This window comes from Zootoca vivipara, chromosome 3, assembly GCF_963506605.1.
Source record: "Zootoca vivipara chromosome 3, rZooViv1.1, whole genome shotgun sequence".
NCBI lineage: Eukaryota > Metazoa > Chordata > Lepidosauria > Squamata > Lacertidae > Zootoca > Zootoca vivipara.
The window spans coordinates 66,242,311-66,266,830 of NC_083278.1; the positions used below are offsets into that span (position 1 = coordinate 66,242,311).

Sequence of the window (24,520 nt, forward strand, 5' to 3'; positions counted from 1 at the left end):
AAGCTACCATAGTGGCTCCATTTAGGGGTGGCCCATTCTGATTTTCCACCTGAGGTGAAAGGGGAAACTGCTTCCCCCCTCCAAGCCCACCCAACGCCAAAGCCTCACTTACCAGGGTTGTGCACCAACAATTAGAGCAAATATTTACCTTACTGACATATTTCTTTATCTAATTTTAACTCACCCTTTGTCAAGTGATCTCAGGTCAAATTACATTAATTATAAAATCTAATAAAAAGGATTTTATTTTTTAAGAAATCAGAATAACTTTTATTCTGAAATAAGTGTCCCATCAAATATATTATCCCTGACCCAGCAAAGAAAACCCACATGTGAAAGTAGGCTGGATCTAGTTTTTGATGCAAATAAGCATGCAAAGTTCCAATTAGGACTATGTTGCATGCACAATTAGAAATGCCTTCATATCACATATTTACCCTATATTGTGCATGCCCAGGTAGCTGTATAGAGCTTTCTAAGTTTGATCATATGCACTTATTTATGTAGATGGCTGTTACACAGTTTAATCCAGACCACTTTTAAAAACCAAACAAACATGCAGAATCACACCAGAGGCAAATTTAGTTTATTAAATTGATATTTTTTTTTGGGGGGGGTGAAGCTAACAACAGTGTGTTCTTTTTAGAAGACAGCAGCCCTTGCTGCAAGGGGGTACCTTTGATTTAATACTCCCCTCGCCTTAGCGAGAGAATACAAAGCAGGAGAAGGCAGCATCAGTCCCCCACTACGCTTTTTTTTTGTGTGCAAAGCTCTGTGCCAGCTGCCCTGTTTTTCGAGGCTGATGAAGAGAGGCTGTGAAGTGTGCGTCTCCTCTTTCTTGTATGTTACCAACGCCACTAGAGCTGCAGCAGAAGGCGGAAGGAAACTCCAGTCCGCGTTTTCCATGTGCGTTGGAGTAATCAGAGAGAAGTGGATAATAGTTGTTAGAGCTCTCTCCCTCTCTCTCCCCCTCTCCTTCTCTCGCTCTCTCAAGCCATGCTGGGCCAGATAGGCTCAGCCAGACGTGTATTTACCCATATCCGGGTTAGAGAGGAAAAGAAAAAAGTTTCATTTAAACCTGAACAAAAAACTTTCAACATGAAATCACACAGCAGGAACAGGCACAGACCGTAAGGCATTCTTACCATTTCTAATCTCCATCAAGGACTTGGGGAGGGGAGTTTCGGTCATAAAAAAAATCGTGTTTTGTGTGTGCGCGCGCGCGGAGGGAATGATCAGCAGGCTTTTTTGTTAAATCGTTCTTGTTTCTTGAATTGTGGGGCTTTTGGGGTTTTTTCCACACCCCACCCCCATTTGTTTTGCCCATTTTATTTTTTCAGGCTGGAGGGGAGTTAATTGATTTCTCTCCCCCACCTCCTTGCAATGTTGCAATGATCATGGCCGCGCAAGTAGCAGCGGCTCCGGCGGGTGCGAACAAGAAAGGCAAAACCCCGAGTTTGCCGGGCAACTTAAGCCAGGATCTCAACTCTGGGGGTCCCGTGGCAGGCACCGCAGGAGCTGCTGGACCGGGCTCTCTCTTGGGGGTCGTAGATGGGACTAACAACAGCAGCAGCGGCGGCGGCGGCGGCTTGAATAATGTAGACCACCATCTCCACCACCACCATAATGAACTGAACATGGCCAATAATGCAACTTCTGCCGCCGCCACCGGTAATAACAACAGCGGTTCTTCCTCGGAATCGGTTCTGAAAGAAGCTGGAAGCTCATCGGGTTTACCTTCTTCTTCTACCCCGGCTATGGAGACAGGGCTGCTCCCCAACCACAAGTTGAAAAGCGTCGGAGGCGATCACCCTGCCGCCGCCACCGCCGCACCTTCCCACCACCCCCATGCCCAGCACCAGCACCCAGCTCACCTCCATGCCCAGCACCCCCATGCTCACCACCACCACCACCATGCACTTCCACACCAACAGCTAAATCAATTTCAGCAACAGCCGCCGCCGCCTCAGCACCATCCGATGCAGAATAACAACAACGGCGGCTGCGGCGGCGGCAGCAACAACAACGGCGGTGGCGGCGCTGCTCAGCCCAGCAGCGCAGACATGGAGCAGCAACATGGAGGAAAAGACAGCGGCTTAGGGGGACAGGCCGAGCCCCAGAGCCGGCCACAGTCCCAGCCCTTGGCGAATAAAGGCGGCGGCGACGAAGAGGCGGCGGCGACGCCGGGCAAAATGGGCGAGCAGCACCTCAGCAGCCGCTACGACCACCCCGGCTTGGGACCTTTGAGCGGGCAGCCGCCGCCGCCGCCACCTCAGGGAGCGGGCAGCGGCGGAGGCGCTGGAGGAGGCGGCGGCGGCGGGCCCTCAGCAGTGGGTGTCTCGGAGTTTAATAGCTATTACGGCAGCGCTGGCGGCGGCGGCAGCAGCAGCAGCGGAGGCGCCTCCTCAGCGAGCCGGGCCGGGCCTTGCTTTGATCAACATGGCGGACAACAAAGCCCCGGGATGGGGCTAATGCACCCCGCGGCGGCCCCCAACAGCATGGACCCCCTGCCCAACTCGCACGAAGGCTACGCCAACAGCCAGTACAACCACTACACGGGCGCCTACGGCCGGCCTGGCGGCGGCAGCAACACTGGAGGAGGAGCAGGAGCGGTGGCGGCGGCTGCAGCAGCAGCAGCGGGAGGAGGAGGAGGCGGCGGCTATGGGGGCTCCTCGTCTGCCTTCGGGGTGCTGAACTCCCCCAGGCAGCACCAGCAGGGCATGATGCTGGGCCCGGGCGGAGGAGGAGGCAGCCTCGGCAAGGCGTCAGGGTCTGCGGGCTTCCAAAGGTTCTCCGGGCAAAACCAACACCCGTCTGGGGCCACCCCAACCTTGAACCAGCTACTCACTTCCCCCAGCCCCATGATGAGGAGCTATGGCACTGGCTACCCCGATTATGCCAACCCCACTGCTGCCCCATCGCAGCAGCAGCAGCAGGCTCAGGGAGTAGCAGCAGCAGCCGCCCCAGGAAGCCAGCAGGCAGCAGCAGCAGGCATGGGCAAGGACATGGGTTCCCAGTATGGAGGTGCAAACCCAGCCTGGGCAGCAGCACAACAAAGAAATCACCCGGCTATGAGCCCTGGAAACACTGGACAGACCATCAGCAGGAGCCAGGTAACGATAAGAATCCAAAAGAGCAAGCAGTGTGTTGTTTCAGTTGCGTGTGTGTGTCTGTCTTTACTTTCTTTCTAATTTACTTTTCTCCTACTCCATCTCAACTCCTTGCTGCCCTCCCTCACAGGGTTGGATAATGCACAGTGTCTGACTCTGATTAGGTTAGAAAGACATCATGGGGAGGGGGGGATGATTTTCCTCCTAAAAATCAGACCATTTCATTTATACAGTTGAACAATACACAAGACCCACTGTACCCCACCCAGTGCTCCTACTCTAGACTTATTAGAAATCTGAACACACAAGGCCCAGAGGAAAATCACTTTGGAATGGGAAAGGGAGGAACCAATGCCATAACCAGCAGAGCTTGCAAAATCACATTCTCTTTCCTTTCCTGTCTTGATCTATTTCTCTTTTAGGTTATTAGAAAATAGTGTCGCTTGGATAGAGTTTTATATTGAAACTGAGCAAAAATAGTTTAAATATGTTGTATCTATGTTCCACAGTAATAAAAAGAGCTTCACATCCTGGTTGTTCCAATGACTTTCTCTTTTGGCATGTTTCTTATGTCCTCACAACCAATATAAAAATAGTTTAAAAATATGTGGAATGTTATAATTAGATATTCCCTGTGTTTGCTCTCCCCTTACGGGCAAACTTTACGCTTCGTTGGTTGATGGGGGAAGAATATAACGAAAAAGGTGTGAGTATTGCAAGAGATCAACAGTTAGTGTTTCTGGAGGCTACACAATATTTCTGATCAGTTATAGGCTGTGAATTACCAATTCAGTAGGCATCAGATCATGTTTGGACGATGTTTGTAAAAAGTTGTCTTTTTGCCACCTTTAAAACCATAGGAAATAACTCAGAACTCTTGATGTTTCTTGCTCGGCAGTCTGAGCCTAAAGAGTGACTTGATCTCCTTTGCAAGGTTTGGAATTTGAATTGTGGAGGTAAACTGGCTGTAATAGTCTCCAGACAGCTGCCTCTGAGTTGACATCTAATCTGCCATCTGATTGGCTCCTCTCTCACCATTGGGCATTTAGCATTGCTGATGTAAATAGAATTGCTGAGCAGTACAGTCACAAAAATTCTTGCCACAAATAATAACTGAGCACTTTTGCTCACAGATGCAAGGTTACACATTCTTAGAAGAAGCTGAAATAATTGGCAGGCATCTTTTGATAGTTGAGGTTAAGAGGGATTCAGCAAACAAGGGACTGTTATATTAAAAAGACATTGTTTTTTAAAAAAGAATGTTTTAGGTGATCATTGGATCTTCATTGTTTAAATTTATGTGTAATTTTCTTGTTAATCAACGTTGAAGCTTTTCTTTATTTTGATGACATGGATAAATCTTTTAACAATTGCTTTTTATTTAAACCGTTAGGGCTTTTTTAAACAAGTGTAATTGTAGTAGAACATATTGTGAAAAATCTGTGCTGTAATCTGCATTTGTTTGACTGAATTCTACATTCATACTCATTCTGCATAGTATTATACATTACTTATTTTTAATGTAATATATATTTAGTGGAATTAGCTTTATTTGTGTACTTGTTATGAGGTTTGTGTCTCCAATATCTTTAGATATGTGACCTCTTGTATAAACCAAGGATAGATAATGTTGTCACTTTTTTGTTTAAAATTATTATTTTTTAAATCTAGAAAACCATATATAATTTTTAAAAAAATATGTTTTGCATTTGGATTTCCTTGATTAGAAACAGCAGGCATCATGCTTCATTTAGTTCTGTTGATATAAAAAATACAAGCTTATGCTTTGATTTTTAAGGAAGTGAATTACGTTAAAGGGGTAACAATATATTTAAGTTTTATTGGGGACCTTTTCCATCCTTAACAAGATGATGTTATTATGGACTGTTAAATCTTTGAATATGCTTTCAGGAACCGTGGTAAAAGACATTTTAAAATGATTGTGTCCTAGAGTAGACAGTGACTGCAGTAGTGACTGATGGGTTAACCTGAAAAAAATAATTTGAACCTTGGACAGACTGAAAACATATTTGTCTATTGTCTACAGTGTGTTCCTCTAATGTTTTCGTTTCTCTTTCTTTTTTTGACTTCATGGGGAAGTCAGAATTTAGCGAGTTAATCTTTTACTCTTTTGAATTTTCTGAGACAAAAGGGTTAGTTGAAACCATTAGGTAATGAAGATGTGTATGTGTAATCTCATAATCAATTTTAAAAGATTTGCTTGGTCTCCTTTGTTTTAAACAATAGACTATTAAAAACATATAGCTTTAATAGGTAGAAAAGGCATAGCAAGGAGGATTGTAATGCGTGTTACTGTTGTTTCTTATTTAGCCCCAATAGGTATTACAATTTTTTAATTATTTATTGGAATGAGAACAAAATCATAATGTCCTTATGAATCTTGGAATGAACATAGTTTGCACTTAACTTGTTCATATCCTGCTTGTAGTAGCAAATATGTTTGGTACTATTATGCAGGATGTGATTTATAATACATATTCTGGCAACATTCTTTTCTTTGATACTTTACATAGTATTTGTGATGAACATTGATCATTAGTATTCCACCCCCCCCCAAAAAAAATTATTACAATTTAACATCTTTCCAACTGATGCAGGTAATTAAGAAGATGATGGAGGTAAACTGGTAGTTCTTTTAAAATAACAATGTAATGAAGGCAAAAATAAAATAAAAAAAATAAACCAATTACTTCATTATACATAAAATTCTTAAAAGTATAAATATACACTTTTGCTATTGTATTCCTGTGGATGAACACTCTGTATAGTCTTAATGTATGGAATAGAATATTTACCATCTCATGTGAGTATATTGGGTTTAATACCTAGCCAAATATATGTGTGCTATATCTGTTTAAAAATGCACATGTGTGTGCATATTAATGTATAGCTATATTTGTACAGATGTTCACAAGGTAATTGGTGATTCTAATCATAACCACTTTAACCTTCCCTGTAAAATAAAAGAAGATAGAATACAATACACTACCTGGAAGCTTTATGACCTTATTACTTATTGGTGTCTACTTGTGTTTTTAATATGTGGGGAGATAGATTCTACCATGACCAAGTATTCTATCTCATTTGTTTTAAAAACCCATTTAAATAAAATTTGGTTGTTATTTTTCATAGCACTTGCCAGCTACAAAGGGATCTCCTATTGCAGAAAAAGGAAGGAACACAGATAAAGTCCAGTTCAAGTGTGTGCTTCAGCTTTGCAGCATTAGTCTTCCTGCAAATAAGGTCTATGATAATTCATTTAGGAGTGACATACAAATCTCATCAACTATTATTTTACTATTTACTAGTTTTGTGACTGTATGGCATGAACAGCAGAAGTCACATGACTCAATTCATTAGAGCTTGCATTCCAGGGATATAATTCACGTTAGATATAGGCACATAGAGTGCAATAGTACATGTTTCCTTTTATCACCATGTTTTTCATTGAATAACTAATTTGAAAAAAATACTGGCTAGTTATTAGAAAAATCTGTTCAATAGTTGATTTTCTAAATACATTCTTCTTGCTGTGGAGACTGTGTATCTATTAAAGAAGCTGCTTCCCTCTCTGCAACTCGTGTTTATGCCAGCTGCATCCTATTTCGTCTGAGCTTTGTCTTAAAAAAGGATAGTGGGACCAGAACCCAGTATTTGGAGACTTTCTGATAAATGTCAGCTGGATGCCTATAGATTATCAGTATACTAATGGGAGAAAATTACTCCTTTTCAGATGTCGGTTTCGGACCATAATTCTCCATCTAGAATAAATTGTAAAGGAGCATTACCAAGAAATTAGTAGCATCTCTTGTTGCTGGTAATTATATTATTAACATGGAGGGGATCAGTGTGTACACTACAGGCTGCAGTGTGCTAAGAATGATGGAATACTGAGTTTTTCATAGGAATTTATATGCAAGAGTGCTGCATGTAACAATAGTGGTAAATTAGTTCATTTTGAACAGGCTTTCCACTGTCTTCAATGTTAGAGACAAGGCTAAATTTTGTGTTTGTTTTCCTTCTGAAAAATATATAACTAATAAATGTATTTAGACAGTAAACCCATGCATATTAGACGAAAATGTTTCATTAAAACAAAGGCCTCAGCCCTGGTACCTTCATGCAACAGCAGCAGGGAGTGCAAAGTACTGCTTCCAAGGATGTTCTCCATCTAGTAGAAGTCCAAGTACAGAGGGGCACCTTCTTTTCCACCTACCAAGCAGCTAATGACCCCAATTATTTATTTAGAATGTGTTTACAGGAGTAGCATATAATACAGATGATGATTGATATATGAGGATAAAAACACCTCTGGGCTTATACAGGATCAGATTTGTGCCCAAGCACAAAACTTACCGGTACTTTACTTATGTAGATTGGGTTGATCAGTGTTCTAGAATTTTGTATGAAGCTTAAATGCAGATAGTTGTTTCAAATCCTTGTGTGTATTTTCTTAATGCTATGACTGGGGGGGAAAGTCAATTTTGGGGTGTGTGTGTGTGGAGGGAGCACAGAATTGGGGAGTGGTGGTGAAATCTCTAGGTACGATGGTGACTAGACACTTGGAATATTTTTAGTCATGTTCATTGTGCTTACTTAAGTTCAGGGCGAGTGACCTGAAATGTTAATCAGCTGCAAGTTACGTAGTATATGGCTTATATGGTTTTTTTTTTGTTCATATAACTGCCCCTTAAGCTTGTTAAAGCATCAAAATTGCCTTGCATTTTAGTACTATTTTAAAATGTGCCATGTATTAGGAGGCACTAAAGATTCTCTGTGGATATGTAAAGCAGTGGTACCTCACTTGCTGTGCCTGCTCAAGGCTTGAGAATTTCAGATCCCAGCAGTGTTTAGCTGTGGTAAGCTAACCCATTGGAATAAATTTCAGTATTGTGATTATAATGTCATATGATAAATATGAATTTTTCAATTTTGGGGCTATTTACATAGCTCCAAAATGCCTTTTTATGATTAGGGTGTTATTTGAATTAATTCAGGTTTACTTTGCCAACATGCCTCAGTGGCTTTAAAATTTGTTTTTAAAATTGGGGTAGCATTAATTTGGGTTCCAAAAAGTAGGCTGTTGTCATGTGTTGCCCACTGCTCAGATAGAAATACTTACTTAATTTATTTAGGTTTTGTAAGCCGCCTTCAAGATAATCCATACGAGGAGTATCAATGTAGATATGAGTAATTACAAAAATAATGCTTGTTTGTGAAAATGAGGCACTTTAAAAAGAAATATGCATTTATATAATTCATTTCTGGTTGAATTATCTGTAAAAGACCTGTATACACATTAAGAGCCAGGTTCATACATACATATATATACTGTATATATATATATATTCATTCTAAATTTAAGTCTCGTTAAGTGCTGCCACAAACCATTCCTATTACTGAAACCACAAATTAAAGATGATATATACACAAGTGCAAAACTGCTTCTTGTTTGCCCCCAGATAAGAAGTTTGGATGGGGACATACTATACATGGAGACGTATTATACCCAGCACTGTAAAGCATGACATTATGTTAACGCTGACAACAAACCCTACATATATTAAGTAAAATAGAAACATCGTCACCCGACCCCACCCCCACCCACCTGTCCACCTCTTTCCCCCTTTTTCTTCCCAATGTCTCAACAAATGAAACTGATTTAAAAATACAAGAGAGAGACATTGCACATACTTTTGAAAATCAAGAAATCCATAATAATAATAATAATAATAATAATAATAATATCCCCAGGTAGTTATATTGCATCTTAATTTGGGGCCCATTGCAATACTTTAAAAATATGTCTAAATTGAAATACTCTTCACGCTTAAAACTTCCAAAGCAGTAGCTGTTAGTTTGTTGCAGCAAAAACACCAATGTGTTTTAATGGCACTTTAAAAGGCTACTATGACATAAGCTTTAGTGAACTTGAGTCCACTCCTTCCGATGCATTCATCAGATGTTCCTATATGCCGGTAATTGTTAAGAGAGTTGACAGATTAATCAGGGACAGTTTCTGAGCACAGCATGATTTCAGTGTGGTGTTTTTTTTTTATGAGAATACATTTATTTTGCTCAAATATTTGACATGCAAAAAATAAAAATGGTCATGCAAAGCTGTATGTTCTGTATGTTTGGATAATCATCTCAAATTTGAAATAATCGTATAATACTAAACGTGTATGTATCCTTTTTCCAGATTACACATTCAACGACACCTGTGCAAGGGTGTCAGCTGATGCAAAATACTGTTAAAACTATATTCCACATGCATGTCTGAGGGCTTAATTTGATACTTAGAACTATTTTAGATTCAATTACAAAATGGAGCATTTCAGATAATCTTAAGATGAAAATGTATAAAAGACGGTGGATATTGAATGCCACATTACTGTTTTAGGCGAAGAACAGACTAGAAATTTTGGTTTGGCAAGAGGTGTAGATAAATCAATGAACAAACAAGCATTAGAACCATAGTTAAAATAAGAATGATACCTGTGTTTGCCTTGTTCATCTCCCATAATGCTTACTTTACATTCAGTTGGCTTGGCAGAAGATAATTTTTGCCCTATAAAGTCCTGATTAGTGTTAAGAGGACTGTAATAGAAATTGTGCTCTGTGAGATTGCAAGTCAGAATATACCGTGTTTCTCATATTATAAGACACGTCTTATATTTATTTTTTCCTCAAAAAACACACACTATGGCTTATTTTCAAGGGATGTCTTATTTTTTTCCTCCTCCTCCTGCCGCGGCCGGCATTGCTGTTGCTCCTATCACTATGTCTTATTTTCGGGGTATGGCTTATATTCCTTGAATGCTTAAAAATCCTGCTATGGCTTATTTTATGGGGATGCCTTAAAATATGAGAAACAGGGTATGTTGTTTCGTAATTTATATAATGTACAAAAAGTTGGATATAATTATTTAAATTTGAGTGTAAAAATGTTTTCAGTATGCAATATCTACAGTACTTCTAAAAATAAAACAGGTATTCTGTAATGTGAAGTTATTGCATTTTTATATTATGATATGATAATTGGGTAGTTTATATGATGGTTTTGGTCACATCTGCTGTAATAAATAATAAAAAAGGGGGAAATGGTTTATAACAAACACTTTTCTGTAGTTTTGGTGAAATAGAGAAATTCTATGATACGTGAAGAAAAAACATTTCAAGAAGGAAAAAATAGTATCTAACATAGTATAAATAACATCCTATTTTATTTTGTATTTGATGTGCTTTTGTACTAGAATTTTACTTACTTTATGGACATAACTTATTTACCCTCTGCCTTTCCTCTCAATAGAACTTCTGTTTAAGTTTGTGAATTCTGGATTTTGTGATCTACATCTGCTTTCTCTTTATTCTAGAAGGACTGAGGCTGCTACTCAGTTTTATAGGCTGGATAAGTACCGTATGTTGTGAAGACACTTGCACCCAGTATTATATTACTTAGCCTACAGTCCTAACTCTACATACCTGGGGGTAAACCTCTTGGATTAGGTGGAATCTGAGTAAACATGGTTAGCATTGCAGCCTTAGTTTTGTTGATTCCTCTGCCTCCTTAATAACAACAGGTTGCAGAACAACTGAGAATTAATAAACAGGGGATTGTAGAAAGATACAAAGCCAAATCAATCCCTCTATCAAATACTAGTCTTCCTTATCTGAGCTTTTATGAGTTAGATCCACTGTCTTCTGTATTTTATAGCAGCTGGGTTTTTTTTACACCTTTTCCGTTCAGCTTGTTGTGTTTGAGTTTTGTGCTAGTATGATAGGATATCAGATTGGGATTTTTTAATATAATGAGTGTTCAGATAAATTAATTAGTTGTAGAGGAAACTAATGAATAGCTGCATTTTGCAATTAGGTAAACCTAAGTCTTATTGATTGCAATGGCAAACCGATTATGTCTCTTATTGGCAATGAAAGGGTTTAAGCCAATTGTTTCTCCAAAACAACACACTTAATTTTTTTGAGAATCTTTTTGAACATGTACTTTCAGTGGGATTTTCTTCTTTTCACTGGAGATACTTTGTTTAACATTTAGGAAATGTAAAATGTTTGACCTTATGGTCTAGGACTGCATTGCTAAGTAGCCTGTTTCTACTTCAGTTTTCCTGAATGTCATGCAAGGTATTTTCCTTCCTAGTGCTGTGATCCATAGCTTACTTACACAACTAAATCTACTATATTTTGCATGCTAAAACACGACTCGGTCTTGCTTTTTCACACAGAAGTTAACTTTGTCTAGCTTGATGTTGATCTAAATTACAATTTGATCTTTTCTGACAATGCTAGCCTTGAAATATCCTGCAAAATAAGAATGGGCCCAATTGTTTGCAGTTGTGGTTCATAGGTACAGAAAAGTCTTTAAAGCAGATTTGATTATTGGAGTGTCAAGAGTCGTTAGAATAAATATTTTGGCAAGAAAAAGCCTTTCAAAGTATGATTTTGTAGTGCAGGTCCATATCTACTCCACACAGTTCCTGACTGAAATCCATTTTTTGTCAATTTTAATTTCCAGAATGAAATGAGAGAGCCTAATTTACGTGATGAAAGGTCAGAATACCAGAGCTGTATGAATTGTACTTATGAGTCAGTGAGTTTGTTGAAATGGCATAGGAACATAAATGATGAAAAATACTATTAAGTGAGAAATCTAATCCTATAATCTTTAGGTGTGCACAGTTTTTCTGGGGGAAATAGCATATGAACTGCAGTATTCCCCTTTAGGGGTTTCAATCCTATGTATGCTTACCTAGGAGTGAGTCCCATTGAGCAAAGCGGGACTTACTTGTGAGTAAAAATAATTTTACTAGATCTGTGACTGTAGTATATATTTGTTGAGTAAATACACACAGAACTGCAATGTATAATGCTTTATACCAAATTCCAAAATTGCTTTTATGCCTCACCTCAATAGTTTAAAGAGGATTGTGCAGATTTGTGGAAAACTGTCAGAAAAACCTGGGAGCATGTGTACCAGCATCTCATGTGTTCTGGAAAACATAAAGATTGTTTTGTCACCATTGCTGGACTTTTGTCCTCTCAAGAAGAAGTGGTCAGTTGAACAGATCTGTCCCAGTTTATAGCAAACATATACAAGATGTGATCCAACAAGGCAAATGCAACCCCCTATCCAGAGGCTCAAAGGGACTTCTTCCTGAGTAGGCATGTGTTCATTGCTAGTCAATGTAATTGCACATTGTGAGAGGCGAAAAGATAGGCTGCAAGAAAGGGGCATTTGGGAGACTGGACTCTTCACAGTTTGGCATAGCATCCAAATTCAGGAGATGTGCTTGTAGTGTTGTAATAATGCACTTTCAATATTGGGTTAATAGCATGATTTGTGCCCAGTACTAAGCATACAGTTGCTGGGCCAGTAAACATGGTGTTGATTTCTTACCTTCAGTACCTTGTACTGTAAAACAGTTTTCTTCAGTTGAATAGGAGGTTAAGTTTTATTTATAACTGTGGTGCTGAGATGAGAAAACATCTGACGTAGTTACTATTCCCTTAATTTTCAAAGAAATAAAAGGTTTTTGGTGATCTGCATTTTCAGAATTTTCTGGCTTTGTTTCCTATGTTTTGGACTTAAAATGTGCTGTTTTGTCTAATTAATGTATTCCAAGTCCATTTAATGTGTGACACCCCCCCCCCCCGGCTAGGGTTCTTTTCATTCTGTCTTACTCTGCAAAATAGAACTCCTGCAAGGTGTAAAAATATTCCTTATGCACCAGCATCAAATTTTTAGGCACCTGGACAACCAAGTATATAGATTTTTCCAGTCTGGGTGTGGAGAACAAACACTTAAAGTGACCACTTGCATATTTCATGGAAGCAGCAGGCTGTGCAAGCTAATTTGTATGTGAAACTGCAAGCCTTAACTGTACAATATGAAAATGAAATGTATCTGGCATTAGAGCTGAGAACTTCAGCAGAGTTCATACAATGAGGAATTATTATGGTGGACAGAGTTAATTTTATTTTGCAGTCCCTTTACATAAATGAAGATAATTGACTTCAGTGGCACAAACAGTTTGAGTTCCGTTAGGGTGATATTTGTACTGATGTTTATAGTTAACTGTTATTTATATCCCTGGGTTTGCTGTAAGATTAATTTCTTTTTAACTTGGGAAATTATCAGCCTCCACTGAAGTCATTTTAGTGTTTCTATCCCCCCCCCCCGCCTCAGCTCAGTTACAAAGCATGGGGGAGGGGAGGGGAGGGTGGTGCCTGGAGTTGATTCAAAATGTGGTATGTATTAGTGTCTGTAAAAGTTTCTCACATGAAGCAAAGTGGTTTGCTTGCATGGCATCACATGATCAAAATATTTTTACTCTTGGTGCTGCCAGAAGCTATCTATTGCTTTTCAACAATCTCAGTTGTTGGGCGCCATGCCAAGATGTTTAAGACAGCCCCTTACGTGAGCTGTTCCATTCTTAACCTCCTTGACTGAAGTGCTGTGACCTTCACATATGTAGATTAGCCATGTGCTCTGTGAATTGAAACTTGCTGCCTCAGGAAGAAAGGGTTTTTCTTTTTATTCCTGAGGGAATTTGACAGCCATTCATCCCTGACCTGGGCAGAGGTAATGCAAGGAAATTGGATTCAAATGGAATGCATATATAGATAACACACAGGCAGTATACACAGACAAGTAGCTCTCCTGCCTGGCAGAGGAAAGAATAATTCACTGACAGAGATAAGCTGCTGATTTGGATGCTGTGAAAAAGAAGTGTAAAGAGAGAAGTTTGAGAGGCTATTTTGTTTGTTTGGAGTAATAGTTTCTGGCTGCTGGTTGCTCAGTTGTACCTTTATTATGGTCTATTTTTTGTAACAATAAGCTAAGCTTTTATTCCCTTTGTAAGCGTAGTGGCTGAATTTGATGACAACGCTTAGGAAACCAAGGGTATCTATTTAAAATAATAATGCCTTAATTTTTTTAAAGGTATGCATTTTTCACGTGGAGAAAAGCAACCAGTTTTGAAGAAGCACTATGAACTCAACAGATTCTTCAAAAAAGAAGAGAAAATAAATTAATTTGTACAGTGTGATAGGGTGCAAATGAAATTCCTTGTTAATCAGCTGTAGCTGTTGCTTGAAAACAGATTTTTGAGTTTTTGGCTGACTAAAGCAAAACATTACTGTGGTATGCAAAAATATAGAAAACGTTTTGGAGTAAACTTGTATATTTTGTGTTATCATCCACACATTTTCCATTTGCTAATAAAATTAAAAGGTTACTATCATTTCCAGAGGTTTAATTTTATAAAGCAAAATACTGTAGCCACACTTAAAAATTCCTAAAGTTATCCTAGAAATTCCAGTTGCTGAGGAACTTGAGTGGCAGAGTACTATTGTGCTCGTGTCTTATTGGTGGGTGATATGGATGTCTGGTTGGCCACTGTGAGAACAGAATGCTTGACTACAAGCCTTTAGTCTGATCTTGCCAAGATCTTCTTACACTCTTTCTTACCAACAATATCCAGGGGAAATGCAGTCAAGCACAGCATATGCCCTGATTGGGATGGTTGGAGGTAGGTTGATCTCCACCCAATCTGTACAGTATTGGATATTGTGTACTCATCCATCTGTCTTGTAAGTTGTCAGCGTGGAAACTCCAGATAGTCTCCTCTGTTTTTCATAACCCTTACTATTATTTTATTATGTATTCAGTTTCTTAGCCACCCTTCTCCATGAGGTCTGAGGGTGGGTTACAGCAATTTAAAAATGCAATAGTGAAAACACTTTAGAACAAATAGAAGTCACAAAGTGACTTGTCAGAATAGTTATCTCAAGTGTGAAAGGCCAAAATGAAGTAGTTCATATTTCAGCATAAGACAGAAACTACACAAGGGCAGATGCATCTCAGCTGTTTGGGGCTTAAGTTGTTTAGGGCTTTATGTACTTAGGTGAGCTGGGTGGATTGGCCCAGAAACAAACTTAGCAATCACTGCATCTGTTTTAAAAATAGTGGTTGTGTGGGTTGTAAATGGAAACCCAGGCAGTGACGTGGCTGTTGCATTTTTGACCATTTGACATGTCCGAGCAGTCTTCACACCCCTCTATCCAAAGGGTCTGTAATAGGTGAAGTAGGCATAGCTGAAAATAGGGATTGCTAGCTGCTGAGGCCTTCTGATCCTCCAATGATGATGTTGGATCCAAGAGTAGTCATAAGCTATGGATCTGTTCCTTCAGGGGAGCATAACCCCATCTAGAACAGGCTCACCTCCTCGACTTGAGAACTAGGAACACATTAACACCCCTGTCTTTTCAGGATTGAGCTGCAGTTTATTGGCCCACATCCAGCCCACCACCACTTGCAAACACCGGTCAGGCACCTCCACCACCTCTCCTGATTCAGATGTAAGAGAAGGAGAGAGAGAGTTTGGTGCCATTTGCATATTGGTGACACCTCACTACCAATCTCTGATGACATCTTACATCAGCATGGGGAACAAAATGGAACATTGTGGGACACCACAAGACAGCTCCCATGGCACCAAACAATGGACTGCCTTAACTACTTTCAGGAAACTACCTTGAAGGTAGGGGTAGATCCGCTAAAGTACAAGGCCCTCAAACCCCATCTCCCTGAGCTGTTCCAGAAGCATTTCCAGTAGTATTTATGCCGACCAAGAGGTCAAGGAGAACAAGCAGAATCTCACTCCTTTCTCTATCCTGACAAAGGCCATCAACCAGGCTGGCTAAGATTGTTTCATTGCCATAACCACGCTTGAAGCTAGCCTGAAATGGATTCGATATTCAGTTTCCTCCAAACATTCATGAAGCTAGACAGCTACCATCCTCTAGAATAGATCACCTTGCCCCAAAGGGAGAAATTCACCACGGAGTATTGTTGTTTAACACTTATGGGTCCAGGGAGGTGCTCTTAAGGAGGGGATGCATCTGGTGTGGATTCCACCCTCAAAGGATTCAGTAATGGATAAAAAAATGTAACCTCAGTTAATAGGATTATCCTACATTTCCTTCTGTTCCCTAATTAAGTAGGAAAGAGCTTTATAGCCCTTAATTCATTTTTTTTTTACACGAATGTGGCCACTATTGCAAGGAAACAGGTGAAACAATTTCAGTGGAGGTATTACATTAAAAGGAGGAGAGACAAAGGTGAATTAACAGACCAAAGTGACTAAGAAGCTGCATGTGTTAGAAAGGGGTAGGTTTACAGACAGCAGTTATTGAAGGATAGCTGAAGCTCTTGAGGTACTTCAACGCTTTTCTTGTTATCATTAATATAATCCTATGATTTTGTTACCTGTATTTATCCTATTGGATGATACTTACTGCCCCAGTGACAGACATAGCATACACCTAAACTAATGGTTTGATAATTCAGTGGGGCCGTATCTTGCTTAGGATATTTAGAGTACTACCGGGTGGGTTTTGCCATCACTTTCTTACATATCTTATCCCTGAATAGGTTTGCGGAAAGGTTTTCACTGAATCTAGGCATCATTTCTTGTTTGGGCAACTGAGATTACCGCTGGGGGGGGGGATTACACTTTTACTTTACCTTTACCTTTTTTACTTTTACTGACATTTTGGGATTTCTTTTGTCCTCAGTGGGTTGCTTGCAGCATCCAGTCTTGGGAGCAAATCAAAATGGTCAGATTAAATTGCCTTTTCCAGCCAATAGCCTTTACTTGTAGAATACCAGCCATTAAAATGTGTGTGAGAAGATACTCCTGCTTTTTGTTTTTGATGTAGCATGTCATCACAAAGTCTATTGTAAGTTAATTTCTGATTTTTAAAAAAATGCACTGGGTCACCATTTATTTTTAGAATCGGCTGTTTAAAGTGGGGTTTTCACCTCAGCCTTTTCTATCTGCAGTAGAGAGTTGCTTGCCCTGTGCGAGGTCTTTAACTCAGTGGGGGAGCATGAATTAATTAAAAGCACACCACCACCTTTAATTTATACAGGTCTAAAGCTACTTACATTCTCATAGAGAAGAGGGAAAGCACATGTGCTTGAGCATCAAAATGGAATTCGCTGTTTTTGTAGCATTTAGTTAAGATATATAATTTATCATTCAATGTTTACATGTTTTTAAATAGTTCTTTTTGTGAGAAATATAGCCGGTGGTGAGAGTGCCACAAAATCCCCAAAGCTCTTTCCAAACAAGGTACTGAAGCCAAGGACATTAAGTCGTTTCCAGAGGTTTCAGTATTCTTCCTCCTCTGTTGCCTGCCAGGGTCTGTCCCTGTCCCTCCCCTCTTTTAAAATCCTTTTGATACCTCAAACTGCCACCCCCTGCAGAGAAGTCTGGTAGCATGTGTCTGCTGTCACTTTGAGATTCTCTGCTCGGGAATATGTGAAGAACCTCCAGTACATCCGAATATGTTTTTAGCTCACTATTCAGGCTTTACACATAAGATCCAGACACCTTTTCCTGAAGGGGCAGCATGTATTGATTCTTAAGAGTTGGAGATTGAACCTGGTAATATTTTAAGTTTCCAGTGCCAAAAGAGTGGCAGAAGCAGATTAAGAGGTACAGTATAATAATGTAATCTGTTCATGAATGAACAGAAGAAAATTTCTCAGTGCTTTAAAGAAATTTTTTATCTGTTATAATTGTTTTATATACTCTATATAATTAAATAAAGACAACTTACAGAAATAATTCTAAGTGCTGAGAAAGTGTGTGTCCTCTGTAAACATGTTGTACTAGAAATTTTTATTTAAGAAGCATTATTTATTTTGGTTTTCAAGGGTCTTTCACACAGCATGGCTTGTTGTTGTGAATCTAAGGCTTGTAATGGCTCCTGAACTGGACTAAATTGAGTGTGGATTTAGTGTGAGTGCTTTAATTTCATGAATAGAAATTCTTATATATATATAATTGACTATCTTAAGAATAAAGTATTACTCAGTATATAATGTGCCTGGTGACAAGTCATCCTGCTGTGATAAAGATATCTGCTAGTCTGTAAGATTCACATTGGTAGCTATACAGTAGTATGACCAAGTGCATTGGGAACTTTTGCTTTCTCTAATTCTACGAAAGCTTTGATTGTATGCTCATTTTACTTTTCTGTATTGTTGTGTCTCTAGTTTAAGGCTTGGAATTCATGAAAGTTCCAATATACAGTCATACCTCTGTTTAAGTATGCTTTGGTTTGAGTACTTTCAGTTTAAGTACTCCACGGACCCATCTGGAACGGATTAATCCACTTTCCATTACTTTCAATGGGAAAGTTTGCTTCAGGTTAAGTACGCTTCAGGCTGAGTACGGACTTCCAGAACCAATTACACTCATACTTTGGGTTAAGTACACTTCAGGTTGAGTACTCCGCGGACCCGTCTGGAACAGGTTAATCCACTTTCCATTGCTTTCAATGGGAAAGTTCGCTTCAGGTTAAGTACAGACTTCCGGAACCAATTGTGTACTTAAACTGAGGTACCACTGTATAGCACTTGAAAGTATTGGAGTGTGATAAGCATTTTTCACCATGCTTGCATTTATTATTATTCTTATTATTAAAATTTATATTTCACCCAGAGATCCCAGGACCGTTCTCAGCATACAATACAGAATAAAACCACAAAATACATAATAAGAACAAAACAAATAACCTCTTCCTCCCTCAAATACATTTAAAAAGATAGAGACTGTTAATCAGCCAAAGGCCTGGTTGAAGAGAAATGTTTTCTCCTGGCAGCTAAAGATGTACAGTAGTACCTCTGGTTAAGAACTTAATTTGTTCTGGAGGTCCGTTCTTAACCTGAAACTGTTCTTAACCACCACTTAAGCTAATGGGCCCTCCTGCTGCTGCTGCGCCACCGAAGCACGATTTCTGTTCTCACCCTGAAGCAAAGTTCTTAACCCGAGGTACCGGTACTATTTCTGGGTTAGCAGAGTCTGTAACCTGAAGCGTTTGTAACCTGAGGTATTTGTAACCCGAGGTACCACTGTATAATGAAGGTGCCAGTTAAACCTCCCTGGGGAGAGCATTTGGCAGATGGGGAGCCACTGCAGAAAAGGCCCATTCTCATATTACCTCTGGACCTCTCATGGAAGAGACACACCCATTGACAGCCTGGGGTGAGCCGGGGCTTCCCTGGTCGGTCTGATTTGGTTCGAGATCTGGCCAGACAGGTTACGGCAACCTACTTGCATGTGTTCTGTGAAATTACCCCATGCTATTTCCTAATCGGCTACCTCTAGTTCCAAATTGGCTACCACAGAACCAATTTTGGCCCGGCAGAGACCATTATTATGATCGTTGTTTAGGGAGGCTTTTAATGCTTAAGAAATTTAGGGAAGCTTTTAATGTTTAAGAAATTAGTGTATTTTAATGTTTCTGTTGGAGGCCGCCCAGAGTGGCTGGGGAAACCCAGCCAGATGGGCGGGGTATAAGTAATAAATTATTATTTTTATTATCACTGGCTTAGCCAGTGACGGAAGTTGCAGCCCAGCAACCCCTTTTCCCTATCCCTGGCTCAAAAGCAATGATGGCCAGCGCGAGCAATATTATTATTGTCGTGAAAAGCGACATTTGCTATTGTTACACATCGCTGAATGAATGGCCACCACCTAGAAGGTCTTCCAGGCGAGAAGCTTTGCACCTCTCATTTTATAATTCGCCTTTCGAGACTCAGCAGCACGTTCCCTCTCTTTCCCTGGGGAAAGCTGTCAAGAGAGAGAGGGGGCTCCACTCCCCAGACCCCTACTCCTGCCTGGAAGCCCTGGGAGGTGGGGTGGGATGTGTAAGAAAGTCCCAGTCCCAACCCCCCATGGCACGGAAACGGGGCTCCCCCCTCCTTCCGGAGCTGGACCGGAGAGGGACCCAGGTGTCCTGAGCTGGAGACCCTTCAACGCTCCCCCCTTATCACTCTTGACGACAGCACAGCCTTGCCATTCGCGGCAGTAGATTTGCCTATGGCCACCAACCGGGAGGTCTGACCTTGCAAATTGGAAGAAGACAGTGTGGGGGGGAGTGGGGTGCATGTACAGTGAGGCGGAGGGAAAGTGGGGGGATTGGCAGGCAAGTTGGGTGGCGAAAGTGCAGTTGCCAAGAAGCGGCATTGCCCAGCGGGGCCTCCCCACGCAGGGGCTGCTGTTGCTGCCGCTGCTGCCGCTGGAGCCTCCTCCTCCTTCTCCATTGTCTGGGTGCAACTGGCATTGCTGCTGCGTCCCGCTGGCTCGGGGAGTGCGGCGCTGCAGCAGCCGGTTCCGGGCACTGACCTGGCAGGCCTCCTCCTGCCGGCCTCCGGAGGCAGCCTGCCAGGTCGGCATCCAGCAGCGCCCCGAGCCTTCGGGAGTCAGCAGCAGCAGCAGCAGCAGCAGCAACGCGGCAGGAGGAGGAGGCGGCCTGCTGGGTCGGTGCCCAGCAGTGCCGCGCGCTCCGAGCCCCAAGCCAGCAGGAACATTTGTTCCCGGAGGGTCGGGGCGCTCTGCACGTGCTGCTGGGCACCCACCGGGCAAGCCTCCTCCTCCTTCTGCCGGCTCCCGGAGCCTCAGGGCGCTCTGCATGGTGCTGCTGGGAGCCAACCCGGCAAGCCTCCTCCTGCTGCCGCAGCTGGCGTTGTTGCTGCTGGCTCCCGTAGGCTCGGAGGGGACCGGAGAGGTGTGGCGCCCTCCAGAACTGCGCCCTCTTCCTTGGCGCCCTCCAGAACTGCGCCTACCACTATGGCTTATTTTTGGGGTCTGGCTTATATTTCTCAAATGCTTGAAAATCCTGCTACGTCTTATTTTATGGCTACGTCTTAAAATATGGGAAACATGGTATTGATGGAAAAGTATCCCTCCTATTCTAGACCATTGGCCATGCTGATGGAGGCTGGTGAAAGCTGAGAATCCAAAACCTTTGGAGGATACCAGGTTGGGGAAGGCTTGGTTACTTCATTAAAATAAAATGTTTTAAAAGTAACTAAAGCTTCTAAAATGCTTATCAAGGCCTACATTAGATGCGTGCTTCTTTAGCCACAGCTTTCTCGTGTGTTAGATGATGATGTCTGCTCCCACCATATATCAAGTTACATATCTGAACATGCAACAATTCAGTTTAACACACTACAGCTTTTGTATCGTTTGCATATACCGGTAGTTAGATATGTGGCTCTGGGTGTTGGTGATGGAAGTTGTCCTCATATGCAGAGGTAGAACTGTGGCTGGAGAAGTGGTTAACACCAGTCAAGCATGAGACTGAAATCTAGTTTAGAGCAGCTCGTACATGTCAATAGTCTGCTTCCAAAAGGGGGCTAAGGAAACTGATATACCCATTCTGTACATTGAGTCCATAGGATTCAACCTTATGGTTATATCCAGTGGTTGCTAAAGCAGAAGGCAGCTTGTGTAACTTGTTTTCAGTTCCATTGTGCAACTCCTGTGCTCCCCTAAGAGCCTCCCCAGAGGGCCTGTGGACATCTTGAACTGAGTGGGCTCTGGGCTGTGCAATACAGGGAGGAGTAAATAAGCTGAAATTGGGTGGAGCAACTTTGTGTAAGTGTGCAACTGCTGGATACCCTAAGAATCCTAATGCTAGTTACAGGTAGATAGCCGTGTTGGTCTGAGTCGAAGCAAAATAAAAAAATTCCTTCAGTAGCACCTTAAAGACCAACTAAGTTTTTATTTTGGTATGAGCTTTCGTGTGCATGCACGAAATATCTGAAGAAGTGTGCATGCACACGAAAGCTCATACCAAAATAAAAACTTAGTTGGTCTTTAAAATCCTAATGCTGTGACACATTATTTTCCTGTTTCTAGCTCCAACATGTTAAAGTTCCTGCATTGTCTGTATTGAAGTCTGCATTTTAAGTTGTTGCCACCAATTAAGCATAATATATTCAAAACCTGCTTACCTGTTAAAGCATCCACCTCAAAACTGGTGCCAAAGTCTGGAATCAGTGTTATGTGTGCATGTGCATACATATTACAACTCCAGATAACATCTTTGAAAGGACGGGTTTTTGAAAGATCTGTGTTTATAGTGTTTGCTGAGACCTTTGGCATTGTTATAAAATATGCATTTTTCTGGAGACAAGAGGTGCTTTCTCAAGGTTGTCTGAAATGTTTTAACTTAAGTAGCAAATGAGGTGTGAATCAAATTGTCGGATGGATGGATGCCAAATTATTGCAGCACTTGCTGTTTAAAGTAACTGGCAGTGTACTTGGAAACGTGTGAGCCTAACAGATAAATGTGTAAACAGCACCTTTCTCCTTCATTATATCTGGTTTCTCACCACTTTTCTTTATACTATGAGGACCTAAATTTGTGTGGGAAATGTCATAGCTACTTTCAACGTGTTAGTTTATGATATCTATATCAGAGGTTCAGTTCAAATCTGTGCATGACATAAGTAAAGAAAAATGGATGTAAGCAAATTAACTTTAGTAAATCCTTCCTCAAATATGGAAAGAATAAATCAAGGAAATAATATTTTAAGCAGTAGTTTCTGAAACGCTGCATAAAATTGCATCTTTTATCCATTTATTTTGATAGATATTTGTTTTAGATTCCTGATCACTTAACAGTTCAAAGCTATTTAATTTCTATTAAATTGTAGTGCCCACTGGTCTTAATGGGATGTGCTCCCAGGTAAGTATTTATAGTAGCTGCAATTCTTTTTAATGTTAATTGACAATTATGATAAAAAAACAAGGAAATACAAAACATTTTCTTTTTTATGTTAATTAAAAATATGTTAACATTATAGTAACATTGTATCCAAATGGCTTTGAAAAAATTTAGCTGACATCTGCTAATTGCTGAATAATCATTGATTAAAGTTCTCATTTTGTGTGAGTTTGGATTGGATATATACAAGACATTAAAAAGCAAGTTCTTTAGTGCTATAGATGCCATAATAAGCCTTCTGATGATTCTCCAAAATATGGTTTGGATAATAGGAAACTAGCCACAGGCTTGTATTGGCTCACACACAGAGTTTAATGCATTACTTTCTGGTTTAATTAAATTACTGTTTGTCATTACATCTGAATAATGGCTTGAGCAAACCTTCCAAAGCAGGATTGCAAACCACACTTTTATATTGTTTCATAATCCTGGTTCGAAAGGTTCATTCAAATCATTGATTTGCTGATTTGAATGCAACAGCAAGCAGCAGTTGATAAGACCAGGAAGTTTCCTGCTTGGCAGGGGGTTGGACTGGATGGCCCTTGTGGTCTCTTCCAACTCTACGATTCTATGATTCTATGATGTATCACAGCACAATCCTAATGGTGTCTTCAAAGTAAGTTTTATTGAATTCAGTGGGACTTGACGCAGTCTTAAGCAACAAGTGGAGGACGGACAGTCCAAGCCTGTTGTTTGGTTCAAGTCATTCAAACCATGGTTTGGAGGATGGTCTGTCTGCTCAGATGATGATGCTTAATTAGCAGGTGGTCAGAGTAGAAATTAATGGAGATTCATCTGGAAGCCCAGACTACATCAACTTAATGAGTTAATGGAAAGCCGATATGTCTTTAAATTCCCAAACTGATTTGTTTCTAAATCATTTTTAGGAGTCTCTTTCTTCAATCCAGGGTTTATTAAAGAAGGGAATTCTGTCCATTCAGTTGTCTTCATTTTCAGACTTACATTTTAAGCTGCTATCACAAATTTTCTCTTCTTCAGTCATAGGTTAAAATGTGTATGTGAAGAAAACCCACATTCCTCCCTTCCATGAGAGGATAGTAGGAGTACATCAGCTCAAGGCTTCACTCAGACTTGCACACTTAATATTAAACTATGGTTTAGCATTATGAGGGCCTTCTTGGTAGTGGCACCCACCCTGAAGAATGCCCTCCCATCAGATGTCAAGGAAATGAGTAATTATATATCTTTCAGGAGACATCTGAAGGCAGCCCTGTATAGGGAAGCTTTTTAAGGTTTAATGTTTTTCTATATACTGGAAGCTGCCCAGAGTGGCTGGGGCACAAATGGATGGAGGTACCAAAGAATAAGAATAATATGTGGCTATTTGCCCATTTTGCATATTATGCTGAATCATGCTTTAAACAATATGTGAATTGATCTAGGTGAGACAGGCTGATTCCCCCATCTCTCCTTTGGTGCAGCTGGAGAAGGAGTTCAGAGCATTTGCCTTTGGGTTTAAATTAATTATACTGTACTTGGTTGCTATGTCTAGAAAGGACAAATTGTAGTTAATTTAAACCACAGTTTATTGAAATAAGAAATGATGGGGTTTGATCCTAGCTTGTTTTAGTAGCCAAGTTTTAACTAACTGGTTTAAACCAGGAGCCTGGTTCTTTATTAAACAGGAGGGAAGTTTTGAGTGAGTTGCTGCAAGGCTCTATCCCCAGACTGGTACTTCAACATTTTTTCCAGTACCTTAAATGAAGTTATTCAGAGGATAAAATTTCTGGATGAAACAAAACAGCACAATAGACGAT

The 24,520-nt window shown here is 40.5% G+C and overlaps 1 protein-coding gene across 10 annotated transcripts in view; it reads left to right on the forward strand.

The window, feature by feature from the left end:
- Nucleotides 1-958: 958 nt before the first annotated feature.
- Nucleotides 959-24,520, forward strand: part of ARID1B (AT-rich interaction domain 1B) — a 363,660-nt gene continuing 340,098 nt past the window's right edge. For all 10 annotated transcript variants that reach the window (XM_035108659.2, XM_035108661.2, XM_035108664.2 and 7 more), the window contains exon 1: nucleotides 959-3,113. In XM_035108659.2, the coding sequence (XP_034964550.2) occupies nucleotides 1,392-3,113 (1,722 nt within the window). In that variant the 5' untranslated portion in view covers nucleotides 959-1,391. The remainder of the gene's footprint in view (nucleotides 3,114-24,520) is intronic.